At 39.9% G+C, this 26925-nt stretch overlaps 2 protein-coding genes across 5 annotated transcripts in view; both read left to right on the forward strand.

The window, feature by feature from the left end:
• The first annotated feature begins 664 nt into the window (after positions 1 to 664).
• Positions 665 to 9150, forward strand: FN3K (fructosamine 3 kinase). 2 transcript variants are annotated; one of them, XM_081946383.1, is made up of 7 exons: positions 665 to 843; positions 3351 to 3502; positions 3935 to 4026; positions 4691 to 4767; positions 6283 to 6405; positions 7420 to 7654; positions 8360 to 9150. In XM_081946383.1, exons 1-7 carry the CDS (start codon positions 703 to 705, stop codon positions 8437 to 8439), a joined length of 900 nt encoding a protein of 299 aa, XP_081802509.1. In that variant the 5' UTR covers positions 665 to 702; the 3' UTR covers positions 8440 to 9150. The 2 variants fall into 2 exon arrangements, with proteins under 2 accessions (XP_081802509.1, XP_081802508.1); XM_081946382.1 differs by having other exon boundaries at positions 7420 to 9150.
• Positions 9151 to 20421: 11271 nt separating this feature from the next.
• The window catches only part of TBCD (tubulin folding cofactor D), a 177794-nt gene continuing 171290 nt past the window's right edge, over positions 20422 to 26925 (forward strand). Inside the window, exons 1-2 of one of the 3 annotated variants that reach the window (XM_081935046.1) lie at positions 20422 to 20576; positions 24417 to 24625. In XM_081935046.1, the coding sequence (XP_081791172.1) occupies positions 24439 to 24625 (187 nt within the window). In that variant the 5' untranslated portion in view covers positions 20422 to 20576; positions 24417 to 24438. Of the gene's footprint in view, positions 20577 to 20624; positions 20769 to 24416; positions 24626 to 26925 lie in introns of those variants that run through there. The other 2 variants (XM_081935048.1, XM_081935047.1) reach the window with 2 other exon arrangements.

The raw sequence follows: 26925 nt of genomic DNA on the forward strand, positions 1-26925 counted from the left end.
AATGGGTGGAAACTAATCAAGGAGAGAAGCAACTTAGAACTGAGGAAAAATTTCCTGAGTTAGAACAATTAATCAGTGGAACAGCTTGCCTCCAGAAGTTGTGAATGCCCCAACACTGGAAGTCTTTAAGAAGATGTTGGATAGCCATTTGTCTAAAAGGGTATAAAGTTTCCTGCCTAGGCAGGGGGTTGGACTAGAAGATCTCCAAGGTCCCTTCCAACTCTGCTATCGTATTGTATTATTGTATTTTATAATCTAGTTTCAAATTAAAAAGGAGAGGAGCTTAAAAAAAGCGCCGCCAAAAACGTAATATTGGCGAATTAGAATGACCAAGCGGTCTCGGAGGGCTTCCAGAGGCTCTTCGACTTCCCCTCGTTAGCAGCGTTAACAGCCCATTTTATTGCAAGAATGACTGTTTTTCTTTTTAACTTGCTTTTCAAGCCTTCGGCCGTCCTGCTTTCCTTCGAACGAGAACCGCGCTATCTTGCAGAAGCGATCTTCAGTCCTGCAGCGCCCACGAACCAAGTCCCCCTATGCTCCCTCCCCTTCCTTCGCTCCCGCCCCGGGAAAGTCACGCTATATTTGATTTTTCTTGCGTTTCAGTTTACGTTTGGCCGCAAAGAGATAAAAAGAACCGTAATACGAACGTGAGCTGGTGACCGAAGGCGAGAATCCTAAAGCGACAGGCGGCATTTCGCAACCATGGAAAACCTGCTAAAATCTGAACTGAAAACCACCGTTTTGAAGCTCTTGGGTGCTTCAAGAGGAGGTTGCATATGCCAAGGACAAGCCTACGAGACCGACGGAGGACGAGTGTTTGTTAAAAGCCACAAGGAGCCCCAGGTTGACGATACTGTGGTGATAGCTCTGTTAGCTACTTAAAATACTGCAACTAGGAAGGCTCGGGGACTGGGAGGGCAGTCAGCTGGTAGCGGTGGCGATAGACACCTTGTGACACAGCTGTTTGCTTTGCTCCCCGTCGCTTGCATGAAGGGTGCACAGGATGGGCGAAACGAATTCCGTTTAAGGGGCGTTTCGATTTTCTGCGCAGTTTGATCAGCATCTGTTGGGGGGGGGTGAGTGGGGGGCTGGGGAGGAATATCTGGTTCGTGAAATCAGCGGGAGCAGTCCTGGAAATTTGCACTAATTATCTAATTAGCTCTTCTCTAATCCTCATGGAATCACTCACTGAGTCTCGCTGGCCAATTAATGCGATCAAACCAAGTAAAGCAAACATTTGATTAAATTTTGGCACCTGCACTTTATTTTTTATGATGATGGAAACCGATCTCCTGCCTTGTCATTCTTTCAAAGCACTTTCAGTACTGGGAATTTGCATAAATAACAATAAGCTTGTATGCTGTCTCATCCAACTACCCTTGGCAGCTCAGAACAATCAAAATTACAATAAAATCCATCAATAAAAAGGTCAAATGCCCATTATTTTCTCTGAAAAAAAGAAATTTCATTTTTTTATATGAAGCAAATGTAAAAATACATTTTATCTTTTACAAAAATGTTATCATTAGCATTTGGTTTTTTTAAAAAAAATCCTGATTTTGCACATTTTAATGGTGAGTGTATTCCTTTTAAGCCACAGAGTGTCCTAGTGGGTGAAATATATACAGTATATATTTACCTTGCACGTTCTCATTCCGAAGGACATTCTAGTTGATAACCAGTATATCCAAATTTATTCATCTGCTAACAAATGTTTTCTACTATTTTATTAAGACAAGTTGATAATTCTTCCATTGGTTTATTGCAGGATGAAAAAACTTGGGTTGATGTGCATATTAGGAAGGTGCTGTCAGTATTTTCATAAAGACTCACAAATCACACTTTTATGAAAGGGCAAATTCAGGATTGCTCTTCATCCTATCAATATGCTAGCATTTTATGTCTGTTTGATAGTTTGTAATTCTCAATTGGGCTAAACATTGCAACAAAGAACAACATTCTTTCAACTAATGTACCTCAGATGAACTAACTTTCAGAATTCGTCCAAAATCTGGGACCTATGATTCCCATGGGATTGAAATTTGGCAGAGTTGTGACACTTTAGGACCTCCCCCACCATCCAATTGCATTTCCCAGAAACTAGTGGCCGCATGGTGCAAGGGAAATGGGTCTCTTTCCTACCCTCTGTTCTATCTTTCTGTGACCCTGTGTCTAAGTGGCTGGTAGCAAGGTGATTGTGAATGGCCAATATGCTTTGGACCTGTAGCTGAAATTTGAAATCTATTAATGGATGGTGAAGGGATGCGGTGGCTCAGTGGCTATGATGCTGACCTTGTCAATCAGGAAGATCAGCAGTTCGGCAGTTTAAACCGTAGTGCCGCATAAAGGAGTGAGCTCCCGTTACTTGTCCCAGCTGCCAACCTAGCAGTTTGAAAGCATGTAAAAACACAAGTAGGAAAATAGGGTCCACCTTTGATGGGAAGGTAACAGCATTCCGTGTGCCTTGGGCATTGTCATGCTGACCAAATGACCACAGAGAAGTCTTCATAGCGCTGGCTCTTCGGCTTTGAAATGGACATGGGCACCGCCCCTTAGAGTCGGGAACAACTAGCTCATATATGTGAGGGGAACCTTTACCTTAATGGTTGGTGAAGGAAGAATGAAGGAATGACTTGGATGTCTGCAAGAATAGGATTACTTGCGAGGTATGGGCATTCGTGATTGACAGCTGAACTTTCTTCCTCATTGGAGGGAAGGGTCCTTCAAGGACAAGCCAGAACCCATTTTCTTCCTCACCCTTTCCTCCAAGCATATTGGCAAGCAGTTTCAAGTCAAGTATGAGAGTTGTGAGGGCAGAAGAAACATCACAAGCCAATATTATATGTGGTGGTGGGGAAACCCAATGGATCCCAGTTTGGCTACTGTAATTTAGTGCCCTGGCTTCCTTTTGTGGGACATTTCCAATAAAAAAAATTGGGTTAGTTATCTTATTTTCTAAGAATGCCTGTTTGGGCCAGACACATTTTTTGAGATAAAGATGCTCTGGAGATAGGAACATTGTTTAGCCGTATGCTCTGATTTCATTTTATTTATTTTGTTCACGTTTGTGAATTGGATGAATCTAAAACAACTAGAATGAACTGAGCGCCTAATATGTGCCAAAGAAGAGGTCTATGGGCACTTATTTCTTAGGTGTTTACTGAGCAATGCTTCTTTCACTTGGATATTTGGTATATATTTATTTTGTTTTGGTGATACAACAGGTTCATATCTACATTTAAAGAATTAACTGAATTCTTCATACACAAATCAGAACTCTTTTTTCCTGTCTTGCAAAATCCTAACATGCGACCAAATGTTCATTAAATTATAATTTTCTTTCTGATCAGGCTAGGATTATGTTTGAAGGTGAAATGGCAAGTTTAAAAGAAATTCAGAAAACTAACACCGTACGGGTTCCTCAGCCAATTAAAGTGATGGATTTTCCTGGAGGTGGAGCCGCATTTGCTATGGAGTTCATAAATATGAGGAGCCTCAACAAGTATGTAAAAGGCTTCCTTTTAGGATGTTGCTTCTCTGAATTAACATCCCTCTTCTTTTCTTTTACAATAGCGTTCTGAAACTGCCTGCATGTTACTACCAGGAAACTGTGTCTCACTGGGAGCAAAATAATTTCAGGGATCAGGATTTTCACATTTTCCTGGGGGAGAGGGGTGGTGGAAAGCTAAGTCTCCTGAAACCCCTATCAAGAGACAAGACTCTTAAGGATAGGATTTTTGTAATAACAGTAAACTTACACTGATTGCTGATGACTAATAACCTATGATAGGGTAACCATAGGCTAATGTGTTGTGCAGATACAATTATTTTCTAAATTATATATGTGTGGGCAGTCATGTGTATAAAATCTCTGTTCAGGCTGAATTGAAATCACATGGTCCATAACATCGGACTTTATTTCTTCTCCTTCTAGATACTCAGCAAAACTTGGAGAACAAATGGCAGATCTTCACCTTTACAATAAAGAAAATGGAGAAAAGCTAAGGAAAAAAGAACAAAGAATTGGTACAGTATAGTTGTTATGAACTAGGAGTTACTTATAATTAATAGATTTCAAGCACAATGTTAGCACTTAGCAATAGTACTTAGACTTATATACCGCTTCACAGTGCTTTATAGCCCTCTCTAAGCGGTTTACAGAATCAGCATATTGCCCCCAACAATCTGGGTCCTCATTTTACCCACCTCGGAAGGATTGAAGGCTGGGTCAACCTTGAGCCTGGTGAGAATTGTGGGTTAAGTACAATGTCACATTATATTGATTTGCAACTTCCTGCCAGCTTTACCACTGATTTGCTTGTTAGAAGCTGGCTATGAAATCACAAATGGATGGTGGTCACATTACCACCAGATGTTGCAACTTTTGTAAACGTGTGCCAGTTTCCAAGTGCCCAAATTCAGATCTCATGAATTCAGGGACACTAGGGAGGCTGCAACATAGAGGACTGGTCGTAACTCTCCATTTTTAATGCTGTTATAACTTTGGAACAGTTGCTGAACAAATGGTTGAAAATGAAGATATCTGTATTCCATCTAAGTCTGCAGTATGAAAACTATTTCTTGATACAGAACTCCGCAGGATTGATTTATGAGTTGCTCAATAAGTAGAGAAAATAAGTGCTTCTATTTTCCTGTTTGCAGTCTTACTTTTGTGACTCTATTTTGCTAGGAGTAGGCCAGACAGAACCTAATTATGTGGATAAATTTGGATTTCATGAGGTCACCTGCTATGGCAATATAACTCAGGTAAGTTATTTGAACAAAATATATGATGTAACATGTTAAGAGTGTTAATTGTAAGGCTATCATTTCCTTCTAGATTACTGAACTTAAATTATTTAGGTATACCTGGCAGGTGTATGGAAAAAAGGGTGTAAATCTTTTCTTAAATACCATATTTTTCGGAATATAAGGTGGACCTTTTTTCCTCAAAAAAGAGGCTGAAAATCTGGGTGCGTCTTATACACCGAATACAGCATTTTTTGCCTTCTGATACCCTGCCCCCTTCACCAAAATGGCAATGCAGAGTCTCTAGGAAGCTTTCAGAGAGCTCCTGGGGGCTGGGGAGGGCAGAAATGAGCAAAAAATGGCCTGTTTTTTTGCCTTCCCCAGCCCCCAGCAGCACTCTATAAGGCTATGCATGTAAATTTTTTGATAAAAAATGGGCCCATTTTTGCAAAAAACGGTCCATTTTTTGCTCGTTTTTGCCACCCCGGAGCACTCTGCAAGCCCCCCCCCCCGACTATTCATGCCTTTATTTGGAAAAAAATGGGCCCATTTTCGTGAAAAGCGGCCGTTTTGGGGAGGTTTGCAGAGTGAAAAAACTTTTTTTTCCTTTTGGAAACGCTCTTTAATTGATTGATGAGAATTACATTGATCAAGTGCTGTGCCAGCAGAAACACCTACCTATCTACTGTATTTCTATCTATATTTCTCTCCCTCTTACCCTCTACCTAGCTACTTACCTACACACACTCTCTCCCTACCTACCTACCTACTGTATTTCTCTATTTCTCTCTATCCCTTTATCTACCTACTTACCTACCTACCTACTCTCTCTCTCCCTATCTACTGTATTTCTCTCTCTCTCTCTATTTCTCTCTCTCTCCCTCTACCTACCTACCTACCTACCCCCCTCTCTCCCCCATCTACCTACTGTATTTATTTCTCTATTTCTCTCTCTCTCTCTCCCTATCTACTGTATTTCTCTCTTTCTCTCTATCCCTCTACCTACCTACCTACCTACACACTCTCTCTCCCCCTACCTACCATATTTCTCTCTTTCTATTTCTCTCTCTCCCTCCCTACCTAACTACTCTCTCTCTCCCTATCTGCCGTATTTCTCTTTCTATTTCTCTCTATCGCTCTACCTACCTACCTACTCTCTCTCCCTCTCTCCCTACCAACTGTATTTCTGTCTCTCTCCCTCTATCTACCTACCTACTTTTTTAAAAAAATTGCCTCTTCAAAACCTTGGTGCATCTTATACTCCTGTGCATCTTATACTCCAAAAAATACGGTAGTTGCAATCATTTTGTTCTGTGACCTGCATCTAAAGCCCAACATTATTTCTAGCATCTTAACTGGCCATACAATTTTTTGGGGGTAAACAGAGAATGGAGTTTTTTTATTCATGTTTTGCTAAGGTACATTGTGACTGGAATTTTGGAATTGCCACAATATCAAGTGTTCAAAGAAAGGGATGTTATATTGTAGTTGATAAGTTCATAGCATAATTTTTCCACTAGTGTTATTTTGCAGGTCAATGAGTGGCAGAACGACTGGCCTACTTTTTTTATTCGACACCGCCTCCAAGCCCAAATTGATTTAATAGAAAGAGATTATGGAGACAGAAAAGCAAGAGAGTTGTGGGAACAGCTAAAGGTAGGAAGAAAATGTTAGAATGTTACATTAAAGCAAATGAAAATATCAGAGTACTTGCCTCTGCAGAAGCTAAAATTCAATTGAGCATTTCTGACTCTGTAATAATTCTACCAGCATTTTTATAGCAATATTTTTTTCCCAAGAAAAAGATATATTTATAGTTTCATTTATCTGCTGCTCTTTTTTCTAGCTACGATTTTATTGCTGTACAATCCTTTTGGGATGACTTGGATGTGATTTTTATTTCCTTTCAGCCCTGTCATAAAAATGAAATATAAGAAATGGGTGTAGATAAATCAGAACTGAAACTTCTTAACTGAAAGGAGAGCCCAAACTTGGTCTATCCTAAACTTTTGTGATGTTTGAGACCACACTGTCCTAAGCCATTATGTGGCTTGTTGCTGACTTTCCATATAGGTGAATTCAGTCTCTAGGAAATGTAAATCATGATGATATGAAATATTATATAAAGTCAGTCAGTTAGTTAATTTTAATGGAACAATACTGAAGTGTTATGTTTTAACCTAATGTCAGTTTCCTTTTAGTTCTTCAACCCTGCCATCTTTACCTAATCATCCTGTTCCATTCGTAATATGGAACTGCATTTCATACAACTGTACTAACTTTGATATTATTTGCATTAAAAAAATGATTTTGTTCTTTCTTTTGCATATTCCCTGTCTCTCTCTCTCTCTCTGTCTCTCAATAGCCTGTGATCTAAAAACATTCTGAAATCAAATAAAAGATACTAAAGGAAATTATATTGTCCCAAGTGTTAAAAAAAATCCAACCCTATTTCATCTTATTAGGCTAAGTCATAGTGAGAAACCCAACGCTGCCACTAAAAGCAACAAAATTTGTAATATAACCAGTTTGTAAAACTAAAGTTAAAAAATTAAAAATAACATTTAGAATCTGTATGTATATTCTGCTATTTGCCTTGTAATTTCCTCAGTGAAAAAAAAACCCTTTGGCCAGTTTTTAAGCTATGTGTTTTTATGATTTTTTTAACAGCCCAAGATTCAAGGAATGTTTCATGATTTGGAAATAATTCCTGCACTTGTTCATGGTGACCTGTGGTCAGGAAATGTAGCTGAAGATGACTATGGACCAATTGTCTTTGACCCATCTTGTTTCTATGGCCATTCAGAATTTGAACTTGCAATTGCTATGATGTTTGGTGGATTTAGTAGTTCTTTCTTCTCTGCATATCACAGCAAAATCCCCAAGGCTCCAGGTTTTGAGAAACGTAATGCCCTTTATAAGTTATTTAATTATATAAATCACTGGAACCATTTTGGTACAGAATTTCGGAGACCTTCTCTTGCTGTAATGGAAAGCCTTTTAAAATAATTGTCATGCACAATCATTCTTAGTAAGTGATTCCCTGTTTGGTACCTGTTGCTTGAAATGTAATGCATCAGAATGGTTACCTAGAAGACAGAGTTAAATTTGTGTAGTATACATCTGCTTCCTCACAAAATCTTGCAGTGGGCTTGTAATAATTGCACACTATGATTATCAAATAGTGCACAGCTAATTATTTCAAAAACAGTTCATCCTCATGTTTTCTTAAATGAACCTGCCCCAGTAATATTTCTGACAGATATTCAAAATACTGCTTTCATTTTTTTCTCTGCCTACATCTAGGCAGGTGTTCTAGTTTTAAAATAATGTTTTCTCTATTTTCCCAGCAAGTTTTCTCCATATGGTATATTTCATTACAGTAGCTGAAAGGGTGGCTGTGGGCATTTCCTCTCACCAATATTCTGACAATATACTTCTCTGATGGTTTAAAGACTGATGAATAGCAGTCTAATACAGCCATCTATCTTTGCCTTGATTTAAACAAATGTTGGCTTGGAATTCAGGAAATTAAACATATCTGGAGTATGCCAGATTGGAAATGGCTACAATATGCCACATATGTACTGATTATGCTGTTCCCTTTCAGGAAACTCTATTATTGATTACATTGTGCCAACATGTCAAAAACAGTGTATTGGCTGTTGGAACTTATGGATAGCTAACTGAAAAAGACTCGTGGGAGATCATTTTTGTGCATAGTAACTGCAGATAAGTAGATAAGTATATGTACAAAGATGGAAAGATTTTATCCACGATAGAGGAGTGGTTAGTGAAGACGATGAATTTGCAGAAATGGCAAAACTTACTTGTTTGATCAAGGAGAAGACAAGTACAATTATGAGTGACTGGAAATCTTTTATGAACTTTTTGCTGAAAACTGGAAAACAATGAAGTGGTGATTTATGGAGTTGATGATTAGAAAAGGAAGATATGGGAAGAAAAGAATTATGCTTTAACCTTGAAGGAGGATAGAAGGTAAATATTTTGTAACTGCTGTAAAGAAGATTGGAACTGATCTTTTATATATATTCTTTTTTCTTACTTTTCTTTCTTCTATAATTTTTTTATTCAGTTACTTGCCCTGCTCCATTTTTTTAGTTCTTTTTATTTTGTTAACATTTAAGTTTGCTTTTACCATTGTATAAAATACTAAATTTTATACAATCAATTTAATAAAGTCACAAGCATACACAATGTTTTTAATATTTTAATTTTAATTCTTACTGACTCAGTTAGTATAGTGATCTAAAAGAAATCATGGATAATGACGTTTCACACTTCATATCTTTCCATTTCTCTCTACATAAGAATTACATTAAAATGTTGAAAAATAGAGAATATTAGTCACTGATTTCCATACTACTTCAAGATTCATTTGACTGCTATGCTGTATTTGCATACTGAATAAATATTCAATATCTATAATTGTTCTTTTTTTTCTAAAAAGATCTCATTATATGTTTAAGGGTGCATGCTAGCAAAATGCTAGGGTGCATGCTAGCAAAGTGCGTGCTAGCAAAATTACTTAGTAATATTGACTCAGTAAATTCCCAGCTAAGTCTGGATTGGTTCGTTTATAATATTGTAACACTAGTTGGATTTTTTTATGTCTTTTTCTTTTATCACAAGATAAAGTTATGGATAAGGCGACAATATGCAATCCCTAATAAAACACAATTTAAATAAGAGGAGTTGTATATATAATATGCAACTGTATATATAATATACAACTTTTGATATATAATCAAAAGAAAGCAAAGTCCTATTTACATCATTTGAAATGAACTCTTCTAACTGTAAATTCAGGGATGTCAGTTCTTAATAGCTGGACATTAAAATTGGAGTTTCTCCACATTTGGGATACTTTATCCTTGTTCAAACTTAATTGCAAAGCAAGTAAGGTGGAAGGAATAGGCTAAACTCCAAATAAGAAAACCTCAGCTTATTTGGAGCCGACAGGCTAGATATTCATCACTTTCATTTTAACAGCTTAATAAACAGGATTCAATATGACCTCCATAAAATATGAAAATATTTAAAGAAGAAAAAGTGGAAAAAGAAAGAATCTTCTGCCCTCTATCATTGAATAGGAAATTGGGATTTTATGGTCTCAATGATAGTTCTGGCCCTCTTATTAATTTCAAGGGGAACACGGCACAAACTAGAAACTGCTTCTTCTCTCTTAAAATTTGTAGCTAACCATGGTTTTGCCTTGTATGATCAGTAATATAGTTGTTCTGCATTTTGAAGGCTTGAATTGTAGAGGAGTAGCTGAGTCAGATGAAATGAAGATGAAATGGCAAATATACAGTTTATGCAAACTCAGAGATAAAGGATGATTAATGCCTGCTTGTAAATATTGGTATATTTTTACTTGGAAAGCAGAGGTGGTATTCATCCGCTTCTCTCCAGCTGTGGCTGTGGGAGGCTCTGCCCACCCGCCCCAGTGTAATGCCTGAGCACTGCACATGCACAGAAGGTGGTGCACATGCACAAATGAGGTCCATGTGAGCGAAGTGAGCATGTGCACCAGCGCACTCATATTTGCAAATTGACAGGGAAGGTAAGTAAATCCCATCTCTATTGGAGTTATTTTTTGGGGGGGGGGGTTCAGAAAGAGGGTTGGTTTTTTTTATATCAGTTGTTCCTAACCTTCGGGTGCACTAGTAAAAGGGGAGTGAAGAGGGAAAAAAGAATCATTCTCTCTTCCAGAATAAGACTATAAGTTTCCAACATCAACCTAGATTGAACCCTTATGACCAAATCAGTGATAAGGCTGAACTCATAATTAGACAGAGGTTTTTTGTTAATCAAAAGAGATGATAGTAGAGTATGATTTTTGTTTAGGTGACAATGAATAGGAAGGGGAAGTTTAACATTTCCATCCCTGATACACTTTAGATGAAACCCTATCACTTCCCAGCACCCACCCCCCCCCTTTCATTGGGGTCTTCCTTTCTGGGATCAACAGCAATTATAGAGAATTTCCTTTTAATTTTCCTTAAAACATCCTGTTTACATCTCTCGAACTTTGGTAAACTTAATGTGAAACTCCTCGTGATTAACATTCCTAAAATGGAAATTTGGAAGTGCTTATCAAGCTTTATAAGCGATTTGTCACAGATCAAAACACTATGATGTGAACTTAAAGCAATTCCTTTATCTTTCTATTCCACAGAAATATCTAGGATAAATAAAAACGAAATCTTCAAAGCTGTGCTATATCTTAAGAAATCTTGGCAAACAAGATCCAACAATTATTTAAATATGGCCATGCTAGATCAAAGAAAAATCCCACCACTGATTATTTTGTTGTACCCTCAGTGAGAGATAATGCCCTTGTGGTCAGAATGAACCTAAGAATTTATTACATGTATTTTTCCCATTGCCTTTTCTCTGCTAGCTTACATATATGTATATTGGACATCAGAGTTGGTTGCAGAAAAATCAAATCCTGAAAGCACACACAGATAACTGATTCAGCTGGATTCATTAACTTCTTTATATACATACAGTGGGGCAAAAAAGTATTTAGTCAGCCACCAATTGTGCAAGTTCTCCCACTTAAAAAGATCAGAGAGGCCTGTAATTGGCATCATAGGTGGACCTTAACTATGAGAGACATAATGTAAAAAAAAAACCCCAATCACATTGGCTGATTTGGAAAGAATTTATTTGCAAATTATGGTGGAAATAAGTATTTGGTCAATATCAAAAGTTCATCTCAATACTTTGTTATATATCCTTTGTTAGCAATGACAGAGGTCAAACGTTTCCTGTAAGTCTTCACAAGGTTGGCACATACTGTTGCTGGTATGTTGGCCCATTCCTCCATGCAGATCTCCTCTAGAGCAGTGATGTTTTGGGGCTGTCGCTGGGCAACACAGACTTTCAACTCCCTCCAAAGGTTTTTTATGGGGTTGAGATCTGGAGACTGACTAGGCCACTTCAGGACCTTGAAATGCTTCTTACGAAGCCACTCCTTCGTTGCCCGGGTGGTATGTTTGGGATCATTGTTATGTTGAAAGACCCAGTCACGTTTCATCTTCAATGCCCTTGCTGGTAGAAGGAGGTTTTCACTCAAAATCTCATGATACATGGCCCCATTCATTCTGTCCTGTACATGGATCAGTTGTCCTGGTCCCTTTGCAGAGAAACAGCCTCAAAGCATAATGTTGCCATCCACATGCTTCACAGTAGGTATGGCGTTCTTTGGATGCAACTCATGTACTGGCTTAAGCAGGGGGACACGTCTGGCACTGCAGGATCTGAGTCCCTGGCGGCATAGTGTGTTACTGATGGTAGGCTTTGTTACGTTGGTCCCAGTTCTCTGCAGGTCATTCACTAGATCCCCCCGTGTGGTCCTGGGATTTTTGCTCACCGTTCTTGTGATCATTTTGACCCCACGGGGTGAGATCTTGCGTGGAGCCCCAGATCGAGGGAGATTATTAGTGGTGTTGTATGTCTTCCATTTTCTAATTATTGCTCCCACAGTTGATTTGTTCACACCAAGCTGCTTGCCTATTGCAGATTCAGTCTTCCCAGCCTGGTGCAGATCTATAATTTGGTTTCTGGTGTCCTTCGACAGCTCTTTGGTCTTCACCATAGTGGAGTTTGGAGTGTGACTGTTTGAGGTTGTGGACAGGTGTCTTTTATACTGATAACAAGTTCAAACAGGTGCCATTGATACAGGTAATGAGTGCAGGACAGAGGAGCCTCTTAAAGAAGATGATAAAGGTCTGTGAGAGCCAGAAATCTTGCTTGTTTGTAGGTGACCAAATACTTATTTTCTACCATAATTTGCAAATAAATTCGTTCCAGATCAGCCAATGTGATTGTCTGGATTTGTTTTCTCATTTTGTCTCTCATAGTTGAGGTCTACCTATGATGCCAATTAAAGGCCTCTCTCATCTTTTTAAGTGGGAGAACTTGCACAATTGGTGGATTACTAAATACTTTTTTGCCACACTGTAATAACAAATGAATAAATGTACAATACCAATACTGTGTTGCCCCGAAAATATGACCTATCCTGAAACTAAGGCCTTGCCACATTTTTCGGCTGGGCAAAAATATAAGCCCCCTCTGAAAATAAGCCTCCTGGACAACCCCCCTTCCAGCCAGGCAGAGCATCACTCACCAAACTAGTGATATTCCGAAGGAGCCGGGGGAGGGGGGCAAAGGCATTCACATTGCTTGTCGCCTTCGGGATACCGCTAGGTTGGTGAGTGGCGCTGTGCCCAGCTGGAGCGGGGGGTTGCCGGGAGGCTGCTCAAGCAGCCGCCTAGCAACCCCCCTTTTCAGCCGGGCAGAATGCCACTCACAGACCCAGTAATATCCCAAAGGTGCTAAGCCGCGTGGCGTTCTGCCTGGCTGGAAAGGGAGATGGTGTGAGCGCCTGTTCCGCTCCAGCTCGCGTGCCTCCCAGCCTCACCATGCCCTGGCCCAGCTCTCCCTGCAGGGCCAAGGCACTGCTGCCACCGAGCTCCGAGCATAACTGGCTTCCAAACTCCAGAGATCCGCTGCCGAGTGGGACAGAGAGTCTTCCGGCAGCTGGCCCACAACCATAGAGCGTAGTCCCAGAGCAGCTCTCCGGAGTTTGGAAGCCGGTTATGCTCGGAGCTTGGTGGCAGCGGTGCCCGGCCCTGCAGGGAGAGCTGGGCCAGGGCATGGTGAGGCTGGGAAGCACACGGGCTGGGGTGGAACAGGCACTCGCGCAACCTCCCTTTCCAGCCAGGCAGAGCACCACGCGGCTTAGCATCTTTGGGATATTACTGGGTCGGTGAGTGGCATCCTGCCCGGCTGGAAAGAGGGAGCAGTCACTCGGCAACCCCAAACCAATAAGCCCCCCCCCCCGATAAGGCCCAAGCAACATTTGGGGGGTTCAAAAGAAAATAAGACTGTCTTATTTTCGAAGAAAAACAGTAGTAGATTCTTTCAACATGGTAGAACTGTGATGGCGAACCTATGGCACATGTGCCACAGGTGGCATGCAGAGCTATTTGTCAGGGCACGCGAGGTGTTGCCCTGTCTGCTGGCCATCACGCATGCGTGCCCTGGCCAGCTGACTTCGGCCTTCTTTTGAGGCTGTTTTTCACTCTCCGGAGGCTTCCCTGAAGCTTCCCAACCATGAAAAACTGGCCCTACGGGCAAACCGGAAGTTTAGGAACGGACTTCCGGTTTGCTCATAGGACCGTTTTTTGCCCTCTGGAGCCTTCAGGAAGCTTCCCTGAAGGCTCCGGAGGGCTAAAAATGGCCCTTTGGACAAACCAGAAGTCACTCCTGGTTTGCTCGTAGGGCCGTTTTTCACCCTCCGGAGGCCCCTCAAGCCTCCGGAGGTCGAAAATCAGCTGTATGGGGAACCCAAAAGTTCAGGAATGGTGACTTCTGGTTTGTTCATAGGGCCGATTTTCGACCTCCAGAGCCTTCGGGGGCCTTCAGAGGCTTCCTTGAAGGCTCCGGAGGGCAAAAACCATCCCTACCAGCAAACTGGAAGTGACTTCCGGTTTGTCCGTACGTCCATTTTTCGCCCTCCGGAGCCTTCATGTAAGCCTCCTGAAGGCTCCGGAGATCGAAAAATGGCCCTACAGACAAACTGGAAGTCACATTCCCGAACTTCCAGGTTCCCCGTAGGTCCGTTTTTTGCCCTCCAAAGGCTTCAAGGAAGCTCCTGAGGCCTCTGAAGGGTGTCGGGGGTGGGGGAGGCTGTTTTCGCCCTCGCCAGGCTCAAAGAAAGCCTCTGGAGTCTGGGGAAGGCAAAAAAACCACACCAAAAGTGGAGTGGTTGTGTTGCTGATTGCGTGCATGCGCACGGCTGAGGTCACATGCATAGCATGGGTGTGGCATGCCGGTGCATGCCTTCCCCCGGTGCTCCCCCGGCATTTGGCATGGCAGCCAAAAAAGGTTTGCCATCACTGTGGTAGAAGTTAAAAGCAGGAGAGAACAGTTAGTTTAATTTTAGAATTCAGAGCAGACAAAAAGTTAGTTTCATTTCAGCACAGCAGACAAGCCCATACAGACTGTTAGTTTACTTCTCAGAGCAGTAGACTGCTTAAGTTTTTGTTTCAATTCTCTGCACAGGCTCAGATCTGTTTAAGCTCCCATTGTCTGACTTAGTTGCCTATTCATTGGCTGACCTTGTTCCCATGTCTCTCCCAGTCATGAATATTTTAACAGTATTCCCTTGCAACCTCCTTGCCCCAATATCTTTTTATGGGAAGCGGTTCATTTCCTACCAGAAGATTAGAATTCTACCATTACCTTTAGATTTGTTAAGTTTCTATCTTCAATGATTTCCATAGAAAACAACAAGGTGTCCTAATCAGGGAATGATGATACTATTAAATCTTTCTTTTCTCTTTTACCATCTTTTGTTTTATTTTATTCTATTTTGTTTATACTGTTTAATATTTTACATTTTTATATGACATGTTATATTTGGTTTTAAGCAATATCAAATATAACAAATAGTAATACAAAACCTAAAATAAACAAACAGTATAAAACACAATAGAAACAGAAATTTTCTTAAAATAGAAATTTTAAGAAATAAGATTTCAAGTTACAATTATTTAAATATTGTCAGGTTAAATCAGATGTCCTATTACACTGTCTTCAATAAGATTCAGAAGTTACCCTTGGAAACCTTGCAGGCTATATTTGAATCTCATGAGTAACAACTATAATTTACAAACTTAGCCTTTAGGGCAAACTACATCAGAAGATTTCTAGTACATGTGAACAGGCATACGTTGGTTGAAATATTAGGCAATTTTCATCCTAAGAGAAAATGACCTTGGTTTTGTGTTAACATCTGCCTGGTAAAGAGCTGTAAGTTCAGTATGGAATTCCTCTAGGTCCCATCTTTGATTAATAAAAATACCTCTGAACATTTAAGTTCATACCTTTATTTCACTACATATAGTTCTCAATTTTACAACCATTCATTTGATGAATGTTAAAAGTTACAATGGCACTGAAAAAAACTGACACAACCAGTTTTTGCACATATGACCATTTCAGCATTCCCAGTCACATGACCAAACTTTGGTTGCTTGGCAACTGGCATGTATATTTATGATGGTTGCATTATCCTGACAACCTGGGATTATCATTTGCAACCTTCTTAGAAAGCTTCTGATAAGCAAAGTCAATGTGGGAAGCCAGATTCACTTTTTTTTAAAAAAAAAACATTTACTAGGAAAAGGGTATGTGGAATAATATACAAATTTTGGCAGTTGCAAGTATGGCAGACGCCCCCTCCCTCCAAACTCATAGTATACATCTAGGTATAAAACATTAATACATAATCATGTAAAATCAGCATATAGAAATAAAAGTTTTCAATCAACTTATATATTATAACATATTTTCTAATTATAATTTCACTATTACTTTTGGTATGTTTATAACAATGTGGTTTTCTTATTCATTTTTGTGATCTGAGCTTTCTTGGTATTGCCCCTTTCCCCCCTGCTGGCAGAGCTCCGGCCCCTCCCGTGTCCTGTATAACCGTTGTAGAGTCTTCTGTTTTTTCTAGGTTTGCTTTATTTTTTTTCCATAAAGGCCTGAGCCTCTATGGGTGTATTAATTCTAATTCTTGTCTCCTCCCAGAATATCAACATCCCTTCAGGCATCAACCATCTAAACCACACCCCTTTCTGGTATAATTTATTCGCCAATTGCGAATAGCTTTTCCTTTTCTCCCTAATTTTTTGGGGGATCTGCTTCAAGATGGTTATCTCCCTATCGTGGTATGTCAATGTTTGCCCCCTTTGTACACCCAGAATTGCGTCTCTTGTGCTTTTCCTAAGGAATTTAATATGAACCTCCCTGGGTACATTGTGTGTCCTGGCATATGCTGAATTCACTCTATAGGCCAAGTCTATCTCCCACTCCATCTGTTGTTTGTCTTTGTGTATGTATTCAGCTCAGATGTTGGTCATAATGTCCCTTATATTTTCCCCATCTGTTTCTATAACATTTTGAAATCTAAGATAAAAGGACATTCTCTCAAACTCTGTTTTCATTTGTTGAATATCAAGTTCTTTGTTACTCTTCTGTAGAACTTCCACCCCCCCCCCTCGCCTCCGCCACCCCACCCTCCACAAGATCCAGTCTCTGTGAGTTCTTATAAATTTGGACTTGATTCTCTTTAATTTCTTCCTTCATTTCCTTTAATTGTTTCTTAATTTCTTCCTGGCCCTGTATGAGTTGTTGAAGCATTTGCAGCAAATCCAACTCTGTACTCTTAGGTTGCATCATTTCTGTAATCTTTGACTGTGTGGCAGGGCTGGATGTTGCAGATGTCGGTGCAGAAGTAGCAAAGCCAGGTTTTCCAGGTGGTGGTCTTTTTGGAGACATAGTTTATAAAACAGAGAAGTCAGTCAGTGTAGAGACTGGACAGCTGGAGAAGTAGAGCAGGCAGATGAGTCCAGGAGGCAGAAAATCCAAACAAGTGAGAGTTTCTTTGATCAATCTAGCATTAAGAAAAGGTTTCCTCTCCAGAGGGTTCAGGAAATAGCAATCCACAAGAGATTCTTCTGGGTAGTATGGAGACAAAGACCGGAAGCCTGAGTTTTAAAGGTGGTGTCAGGTTTCACAGTTCATGAAGACAACGGAAGTGTGCCATCTTGCCCTGCCAGCTTTAGGCTCAGAGGCATAGTAAAGTTTCAAAAGTTCACAAAGTTCTCAGGTCATCAACAAGTTATGAAACTAAGTCCAGTGAAAATCACTTTTACAGGGGTGAGGCATCATTGGTTGGCTCTCCCCCCTCCTCCTTCCTCCTAGGGGCAAAAGCAGAATTTTTTCAAGCCGCTTGTCCAAGGGGGGGGGGAAATCCCCCCCTCTAACCGCACCTCCAACGAAGCTCCGAAAGTTTAACTTATAACCTTGCTGAAAAGTCCATCAATTCAACAGAGAAGGAATGGAGAAAGGAGGCACCTCACCATATCGCCGCTGCTTCCTTCAATTTTACGCTGCCCGATCGGCATGGAGCAAGACGCAAGCGCGCCCTCCGAAACTGCTCCCCGGTGCCTAGAGCAAAGCGGAGAAGCCCCCACCAGCCGCCGCCGATGCCAGGACCCTCCGCGAGCCGCTCCCTCGGCAGGACGCCTCTTCGGGGCGTCCTGTGCTCCCCCCAGAAGCGGGGGAAGCCCACCGGGAGAGCGGGAGCGGGCAAAGACTTGCCCGTCGCCATAGCCGCCGGAACCGGAAGTGGAAGCCAGATTCACTTAATGATCACATGGCAAAAAAGATCATAAAATGGGGCACTATTCATTTAGCAACTGTCTTAATTAGCAACAGAAATTTTGGGCTCAATTGTAGTTGAGGACTACTTGTAATGGCATTCATATTAAAGGCCTGGAGACTAAAACATATGAAGAATGGTTGCAGGATTTGTGTTTAACCAGTCTAGAGACAAGAAAGACTAATGGGGACAGTATGATAGTAGTATTCCAGTATTTGAGGGGCTTCGACAAAGAGGAGGGGGAGTCAACTTATTTTTCAAATCACCAGAGGGCAGGACAAGAAATGATGGATGGAAACTAATCAAGGAGAGAAGCAACCTGGAAATGAGAAACTTCCTAACAATGAGGACAATTAACCAGTGCAGTGGTGGGCAACCTTTTTTTTCAACTGAGCCAAATCTCACCAAAACCACGATTGAAATTTACTTTGAGAGCCACATTTTTAAAACCGAAAATACATAGGATGGTACACTGTTTTTAGTTTCAATAAGTTTTTATTGAGAATATTCTGCATGCAAGTATCCACATAGGTCGGGAGGATACAAATAACACAACTAATAAAACAAAAACTTTAGAACGATATTATTTATCGATAACGTTAAATTCCGTAAAATTTGCCTTACAATGTAGAGAAAATTACATCCTGACATTGACTGACAAAGTCACAACCACTAATGTGAACATTGGCCTTGCATTTCCTTGGATAGTTTGAGTAAGTCAGGTTTGTATGTTGTTGTTTTTAATTTCATCTCTCCCACTTTCTTTCTTTTTTCTTTTTCTTTCTCTCTCTCTCTCTCTGGCTCTTTGTCTCTCTCTCCCTCCCTCCCCCATCTCTGTCACTCTGTGTGTGTGTGTGTCTGTCTGTCTCTCACTCACTCTGTGTGTGTGTGTGTCTGTCTCTGTCTCTCCCTCTGTTTCTCTCCCCTCCCTTCCTCTCTCTCTGTCACTCTGTGTATGTGGGTGTGTCTGTCTCTCACTCATTCACTTAATCACTCACTCTGTGTGTGTGTCTCTCTCTGTCTGTCTATCTTTCTCTCCCTCCCTCCCCCTCTCTGTCTCTCTCTGTCTGTGTGTGTGTGTCTGTCTGTCAGTCTCTCTGATTCCCTCCCTCACTCCCTCTCTCTGTTCCTCTCTCTGTCTGTCTCTCTCTCTCTCTCTCTCTCTCACACACACTGTGGTCACCTTGTTGAGTGTTCCAATCACATTTGAAACACTCAACAACTGGCCTGCATTTATGGTATTTTGCAGCATTCTGCAGTCATAGGACCAAAATTGGTTGTCACTCGCCCGGGCTTTTGCAGAAGCTTCCCTCCGAAGCCCGAGAGGAGGGAGGGGAGCGGGCACCCGGCACACAGAAGAGCCGCATTAAAGGGTGTAAAGAGCCGCATGTGGCTCGCGAGCCACGGGTTGCCCACCACTGAACCAGTGGAACAGCTTGCCTTCAGAAATTGTAGGTGCTTCATCATTGGAGGTTTTTTTTTTTTTTTAAAAAAAGACTGGACAGTCACTTGTCTAAAATGGTATAGGGCCATGATGGCAAACCTATGGCACATGTGCCACTGGTGGCACGCAGAGCCATTTGTCAGCGCACAGAAGGTGACTTCCGCCTTTAGAGGCCGTTTTTTGCCCTCCAGAGGCTTCTTAGTCTCCGGAGCATGAAAAAACGGCCCTACAGCCAAACCGAACTTCCGGGTTCCCTGTAGGTCTGTTTTTTGCCCTCCGGAGCCTTCAGGCGGCTTCCCTGAAGGCTCTGGAGGGCAAAAACTGGCCCTACGAGCAAACCGTAGGGCAAACTGTAATAACCTTATTGTTATCAATTAATTAAACCTGTTATGGCCACCCATACTAAAATACAATTTTATTATTGTTAGACTGTCCTTTAATTGAATAAGTATGTTTTTATTCTGTATATATATTCACTTATAACTGGGGACCAGCCAATTCATAAGCAGTCTTAGTATAATATGGGTATGTGAGAAGGGAATTATTATTTTTCTAATTTTAGATCTCTTCCTTTCCCTTCCTTCCTGTCTCAGCCCTAGGCAGATTCAATAATAGACAAAACAGTATAACATCCTTTCTAAAAGACAAAAATACAACCATGATTGCATCATCCTGATTTTTTTCCTTGGAAGAAAAGGCATTAACTCTTCTCCGCCGTTCTTGTTCGGATTTGCTTACTGATCGTTGAGACACACCGTCCCCATCCTTTAACCTTTACTGGCGTGGTCTGTACCTTTTCTATGAAATGCCCTTGATGAGAAGTTGGTGTAGCGTCCAGCCAAACGCGTGGCAAACAGCAGCTTTGCTACAACAGGATTAAGAGAAACCCAGGCAGAAACGTGAGGCCCTCCAGCACTGGAGAAGACATCCTCCACGCTCACCGACAACCCTGCCACCTCCTTTCTTTCCGCCCCCTCCCCTTCTCTAGGCTCCTCCCTCCTCCTGAAGGCAGAATCCTGACGATTCTAGCCTTTCTGACCCACGCGGGGAGCCGTAGAACGGAGGCCTGGCCTTGGTAGGTGTCAACGACGAGCCTCGTTGGTTGTTAAGGTAATGAAAGCTTCGGCGGGACGGAAAGAGGGCCCGTTTACAGTGGGTCGTCCGGCCTCTACGAGAGGCGCAGTGGGAAATCGGGCTGGCGGGAGGGAGATTGGGTCAATGGGAGGCCCGGAGCTTTGTCCGAAAAAGGAAGAGATGATGTCCGGTCCCTCCCAGGGAAGGAGGATGCTGGGTGTCCCCAAGGTGGGGAATTCACTGCTTGTCTCTAAAGCCATCTTTATTCCATAGCCTTTTCCTTAGCAAATACATTTAAGTCTTAAAAAATACATCCCGCCAACCCAAGGCGTGGCGAGAAATGAAAAGCCAGGGGAGCGGGTCTAAGAGTGGTCAGAGGGCTTCCGTTTTACTCTTTAATATTGGTGCTCCTGCAGTGAATGGTAACACCCAAAAACATCGGCATGATAAGAAAGATTGTTCGGTCCATTGGGTGGCATTTAAAAGCTGCAGGCTTGCTGTGTATAGCTCAAGATTTTTCTATGACTATATTTTATTTGCAGAGCAAACTGGGTTTTTTTTTCAGAGCCATCCAATTTCTGCTGATTGAGGATGAAGGAAGATGCATCCTTCAGGCTTTATGCGGATTCCATCTAGCAAATGATAACAAAACAACTGGGGTTTTTTTTAGGCACATTTTTTAAGGGTGATGCTGAAAAAGCCAGACAAGAATATCCATAGGAAAGAATCAGTGCTCACTTAGGCTCATAGAAATCGCTATGCTGCAAATAAGTATTGACTAGATTGGACCCTATTCAAACTAAGGCAGCAACCTAAAATATGAGTTATAAATAAAACGTGGAATGGATTGTGGAAAGAAAATCAAGGGGTCAAAGAAACAGATGAGATGGTTTTGGTAATATTTCTTGTTCAGTTTACTTTCTGAAGATGTATTTATTAAATCTTCATACTTATTTATATCCCGCCTTCAGGAGTTGGAGGTGATGTACATAATGCTCCTTCTTCCCCTATTTCCAAACAACAAACCTATGAGTTTGTGGGACCCAAAAGTGAATGACTGACCCAAAGACACCTTGTGAAAAGATTATATATGTATGTGGAAGTATATATGTATATATCCACATACATACATACATACATACACACACTTGTACCAGTGTTTGTGTGTCTACATACGTGGGCAGCATCAGCCCCCACATTGCATTTAGCCTTTGTGATTACAATTTACCAGTAGCATATTTTTTATTCTAGAGGTAGTACTTTAATAAAGCTCATTGTACAAAATGTAGCTTGGTCTGAAGAGATATAGATTATATAATTAAAGTCGATCAGTGTAATATTTGTTCATTGATTGTTTACTCATTAATATGAGAAATAAGGAAATTTGGCATACAGGGAGTCCTCAACTTACGACCACATAAAATCTATGTTGCTAAGTGAGAAATTTGTTACAGGAGTTTTGCCCCATTTTATGACTTTGCTTGGCACATTTGTTAAGTGAATCACTGCAGTTGTTACATTAGTACAGGGGTGTCCAAACTTGGCAACTTTAAGACTTGTGGACTTCAACTCCCAGAATTCCCCAGGCTGGGGAATTCTGGGAGTTGAAGTCCACAAGTCTTAAAGTTGCCAAGTTTGGACACCCCTGCATTAGTAGCATGGTTGTCAAGTGAATCTGGTTTCCCCCAGCAATTTGGCTTCTCGGAAAGTTGCAAAAGGTGATCACATGACCCCAGGATACTGAAACCATCATAAATGTGAGTCAGTTGTCAAGGATCCGAATGTAAATCATGTGACCGTGGGAATGCCGCAACAGTCAAAAGTGTGAAAAATGGTCATAAGTCACTTTTTTTTAGTGTAACTTCGAACAGTCACAAGCAAACTGGTAAGTTGAGGACTATCTGTACTACCATATAGAAAAAAACCACATAGAGCAGGGGTGTCCAAACTTGGGAACTTTAAGACTTGTAGACTTCAACTCCCAGAATTCCCCAGCCTACTGGCTGGGGAATTCTGGGAGTTGAAGTCCACAAGTCTTAAAGTTCCCAAGTTTGGACACCCCTGACATAGAGAGATACATTTTTAATTAAGAGGTATATTCTCAAAAATACAATTGAGAGTTAAGGCACTTAGGTTACCCCACATAAATTACTAAATTTGATTTTTTATTTCAAATTTGTCAACAGCTTCTTGATTGTGATTTACATTTTATATTAGGTTATTTATTGTATTGTTTTTATATTTTGTAAGTCACCCCGAGTTACTATTGTGAAATGGAAGGCTACATAAATTGAAATAAATAAATAAGTCTGCAAAAATATAGCCCATCTATATTTTTACATAAATGACATAACTAAAATGCCATTGATATATTGGTGTACCTAGATACAGTTTGTATTCCCAGCCAATGGATGGTTGTGAAAGTTGGACCATAGGAAAGGCTGAGTGCCCAAGAATTGAGGCCTTTGAACTATGGTGGTGGAGAAGACTCCTGTGAGTCCCATGGACTGCAAGGCGATCAAACCAGTCAGTCCTAGAGGAGAGCAACCCTGCTCTTTAGAAGGCCATATCCTGAAGATGAAACTCAAATACTTTGGCCACCTAATGAGAAGGAAGGACTCATTGGAGAAGAGCCTAATGCTGGGAATGATTGAGGGCAAAAGAAGAAGGGGACGACAGAGAATGAGGTGGCTGGTTGGAGTCATCAAAGCAGTAGGCGTGAGCTTAAATGGACTCCAGAGGATGGTAGAGGACAGGAAGGCCTTCAGGAACGTTTTCCATGGGGTCGCGATGGGTTGGACATGACTTCGCAACTAACAACAACAAAAGATAGAGTTTGGATTAGTTGTATCTTATTGTGTTTTTAAATTGCAGAGCCACATGGGATCATTTGACACAGTGCAACAAATAAATAGCATCAATAGTTTTCTGATCCTGTTACAATATATCCATGGCCCTTTGCTTCAATCTCACTCATCTTTTCTTTTACTAAATAAGCTTACCGTAATTTAACATTTCAACTAATTTAATAGATGAGGCATTGTAATTTATCTGATTTCCATTTCTTTTCGGGTACATTACATTCTTTCCCCCCACCTCCAAATACTCTATTTATAATATCTTTACTATCTATGAATTTCAATGGATCTTAATTATGTCAGTATCCATTCTTAATTCTAGTAAATAGATTATGTAAATATAGGAAAACCAAGAAAAAGGTTTCATATTTCATTAAAGCTCCAATTATTTGCTGTGGACGTTCTTAATCTTCGGTTTATTATGACCCTTTCCTAAATCTACTTTATGGATTAAAGCTGGACCCTCTGCTTTCAAATTAAAGCTGGACCCTTTGCAAAACAGATACCTTCCTCATAGTTAAAGCTTCTCCAAAATTTATTTATGCACAAAACCAGTGATAAATAGATATTGCAGTTAGCACTCTTGTAGCTCCATGATTTGGAAATTTAGGAAAAAAGATGGGAGGGGAAATTGTCACATATTTTAAGTTTTCTTTGTATGTTACTGTTACTTGTCTTTATTTTGAAGATAGAATAGTCGTAGTCCAGTTCAGATAAAAAAGTTTTAGATATCACTGAAATGGAATGAGGTCTAATGGGGGGAAATGGATTTGCTTAATGACTTTGTGATTCACTTAACCACATTGATTCAGTTAATGACTATGGCAAAGAAGATGGTAAAATTTGGCACAACTCATTTACCAACTGTCTTGCTTTATAACAGAAGGTCCAGTTCCAATTGTGATAATAAGGATTACCTGCACTTCTGTTATAGATTTTTATTATATAGATTTTTATTATTGAAAGAAATTAATACGGTAGTTCTAACTTTAATGTTAATTTGCTTTCATTTTGCTAGAAAATAATTTATCAGAAAGGAGATGGTTTTAAATGAGATGAACAATGATGGGCATGATGAAGAGGACAAGATGGAGCCTGATGTCATTGCGAAAGGAAACATACTTGAAAGTTTTACAGAGAGTCAAGAAACAAAAGAGTTGATTAATCATCTTAGATTGGTATATGAAGACCTGAAACTGCAAGAAAAAGTTCTTGAAAAATTTAAAGGTAAGAGATAATATTTTAAAATAAAAGTTAGAAACATAAAAATCAATCTTTATTAGAAATATGTCTGTGTATTTGTATAAATCATTGGAAATGTTATTTGCATTGTTTGGCAAGTGTAGTATATTATAAGAGTAACCAGTTAAGACTATTAATCTCACTTTATTTACTAACTTAATAGGACTAAAATCCTATTTTTTTTCCTAGTTCATCAATAAAGTAGAACTTAAATGTGAATATAAAATTCTGTTAGTCTCAGCATGGTAACTTTTTCTACTAAAATGAATTTTAAATTTTCATTAGGAATGGTAATGACTTAGTTGGGATTTACAGAGGAGCACACTGTTCCGAAACCTCTTCCTCACCTTTTTAATTTTATTTATTTTATTCTTGTTTGTAACTGTTATAATAATGTTTATATATAGCTTTTTTGTTTTTATGTCTATTTGTATACTGCCCAGAATCAGTGAGATAGAAGGATGGATGATTTTTTTTAAAAGAGTGAATTATTTTAATGTTTGATACAAAGCAGTATTGCAGAAGATTTCTGATAGTTACAAGAGTATTATTGTTTTCTTGTATGCTATTTTGGGCTTAATTTAAAGTTTCTAATCTTCCTTTATTTAGCATCTGCTAGGTAATTATTTGCAAAAGTGTTCTTAAACTATTGCATTTAATAGCTGAATTGATGGATTGCCACGAGTTTTAATAATAAAGATAACATTTAAAACCCTAGTTTATTAAATGTGTAGTCCATAATGATATCCTAAATTATTCTGAAAATTGTTTGACCCCATTGGAACAGATATTTGAGAGATATTGAGTGATATTGAGTGAGGGGCTGTAGAGAAACTGGGAAAGTAGTAAAGCCCTTCTCTATAAAAATTATTCAATTAGAACAATAATGAAGATCTTAGCCTTTGCTTTTATGCTAAATTTGTTCTTTCATAATCTTACTAATCTTACTAATACTATAATACAAGTAGCTTAACAAATGTTCATTCAGCAAGTCATGACAGTGCTGAAAAAGAAGATTTATAACTGGTCCTTGAACTTATGGCCATTTCAGCTTCCCTCCAATCATGTGATAGCAATTTGGGACATTAGCAGCCAGTGCACATTTTGTACGGTTGCAGTGTCCCATGGTCATTTGTTCACCATTTACATCAGAAGCCAGCTTCTGATAAACCAGGTTAGTGGGAAAATTGGCAGGAAGTTGGAAGTCACAGTCATGTAACACTGTACTTAATGTCCATGGATGATTCACTTAATGGCTGCAGCCGGAACTGATGTCATAAGTCAGGCACTGACACATGATGTTTCACTTTAGGATCATGTCGCTTTGCGATAGATTTGTTAATCATTTTCAGTCTACCTGTAAATGTTTTAGTAAGTCATGTTAAAAAAGTCAATCTAATACATCACTAACTTAATTAGAATGAAGATTTGTATCCTGGTCATTATATTCCTCCAGGTGATAAATATGATTTAGGAATAACCCAAGGTTGTAGACTTCACCAACTCTTTACTATTTCAAGGCTTGAGTTATATTCTTCAATGTTGATTTTATGCTGCTGGTTTTATTTTTGTTTTTAATCCTGTATTAGTCACCCACAGTTGCAGTTAGCGAGTTGGGTAGCCAAAAAAAATTATTTATTTATTTATTTATTTATTTATTTCCCACCTTTATTATTTTTACACATAACTAAAGGCAGCAAACTTATCCAACACACCTTCCTCCTTTCCTCCACAACAACAACCATGCAAAGTGAGTTGGACGGAAAGAGAGTAAACAGTCCAAAGCCACCCAGCTGGCTTTCATAGCTAAAATGAGACTAGAACTCAAGTCTCCCAGTTTCTAACCTGGTGCCTTAACCCAAATACATTATATATGACAGTTAAAAGCATATTTTGTTTAGCTTGCTTATTCAGTATCGTTAGTCAATTGTTTAATTTATCTTGGATTGCCATCTAGTGATGATTTGTCATATTACAGTAGTTGCTGTAATAGTATACTATATACAATCTTAATTTTCCTGAAGTTTTCAGAATAGAGAAATACAGAAGTTACATTATGGCCCTGCGTATTACTTCTTTGGGGTGAATTTCTCTACTTTTATGCAGCTCATATCCAGTGTAGTGTTTTCAGTTTCACTGAATACCAGGAGGTAGGCCGTATGTCTGAGAAATTCCAAACAGAAGTGGTCGCATAGTACCTGCCTTCTGTTGTTAAATGTAATACAATGGTGCGAAAGCGCATTGACCATAAATGGTTGGATGTAATTCTATACAAGATTAGCACA

The sequence above is a fragment of the Natrix helvetica genome, assembly GCF_964273705.1.
Source record: "Natrix helvetica genome assembly, chromosome: 1".
Classification (NCBI taxonomy): domain Eukaryota; kingdom Metazoa; phylum Chordata; class Lepidosauria; order Squamata; family Natricidae; genus Natrix; species Natrix helvetica.

Bases quoted from the DNA above. Each gene is read 5' to 3' on its own strand.
- FN3K (XM_081946382.1), top strand. From the start codon at position 703: ATGGAAAACCTGCTAAAATCTGAACTGAAAACCACCGTTTTGAAGCTC. The intron at 844-3,350 runs GTTGACGATACT...CTTTCTGATCAG, and splicing joins AAAGCCACAAGGAGCCCCAG to GCTAGGATTATGTTTGAAGG. The intron at 6,406-7,419 runs GTAGGAAGAAAA...TTTTTTTAACAG, and splicing joins AGTTGTGGGAACAGCTAAAG to CCCAAGATTCAAGGAATGTT.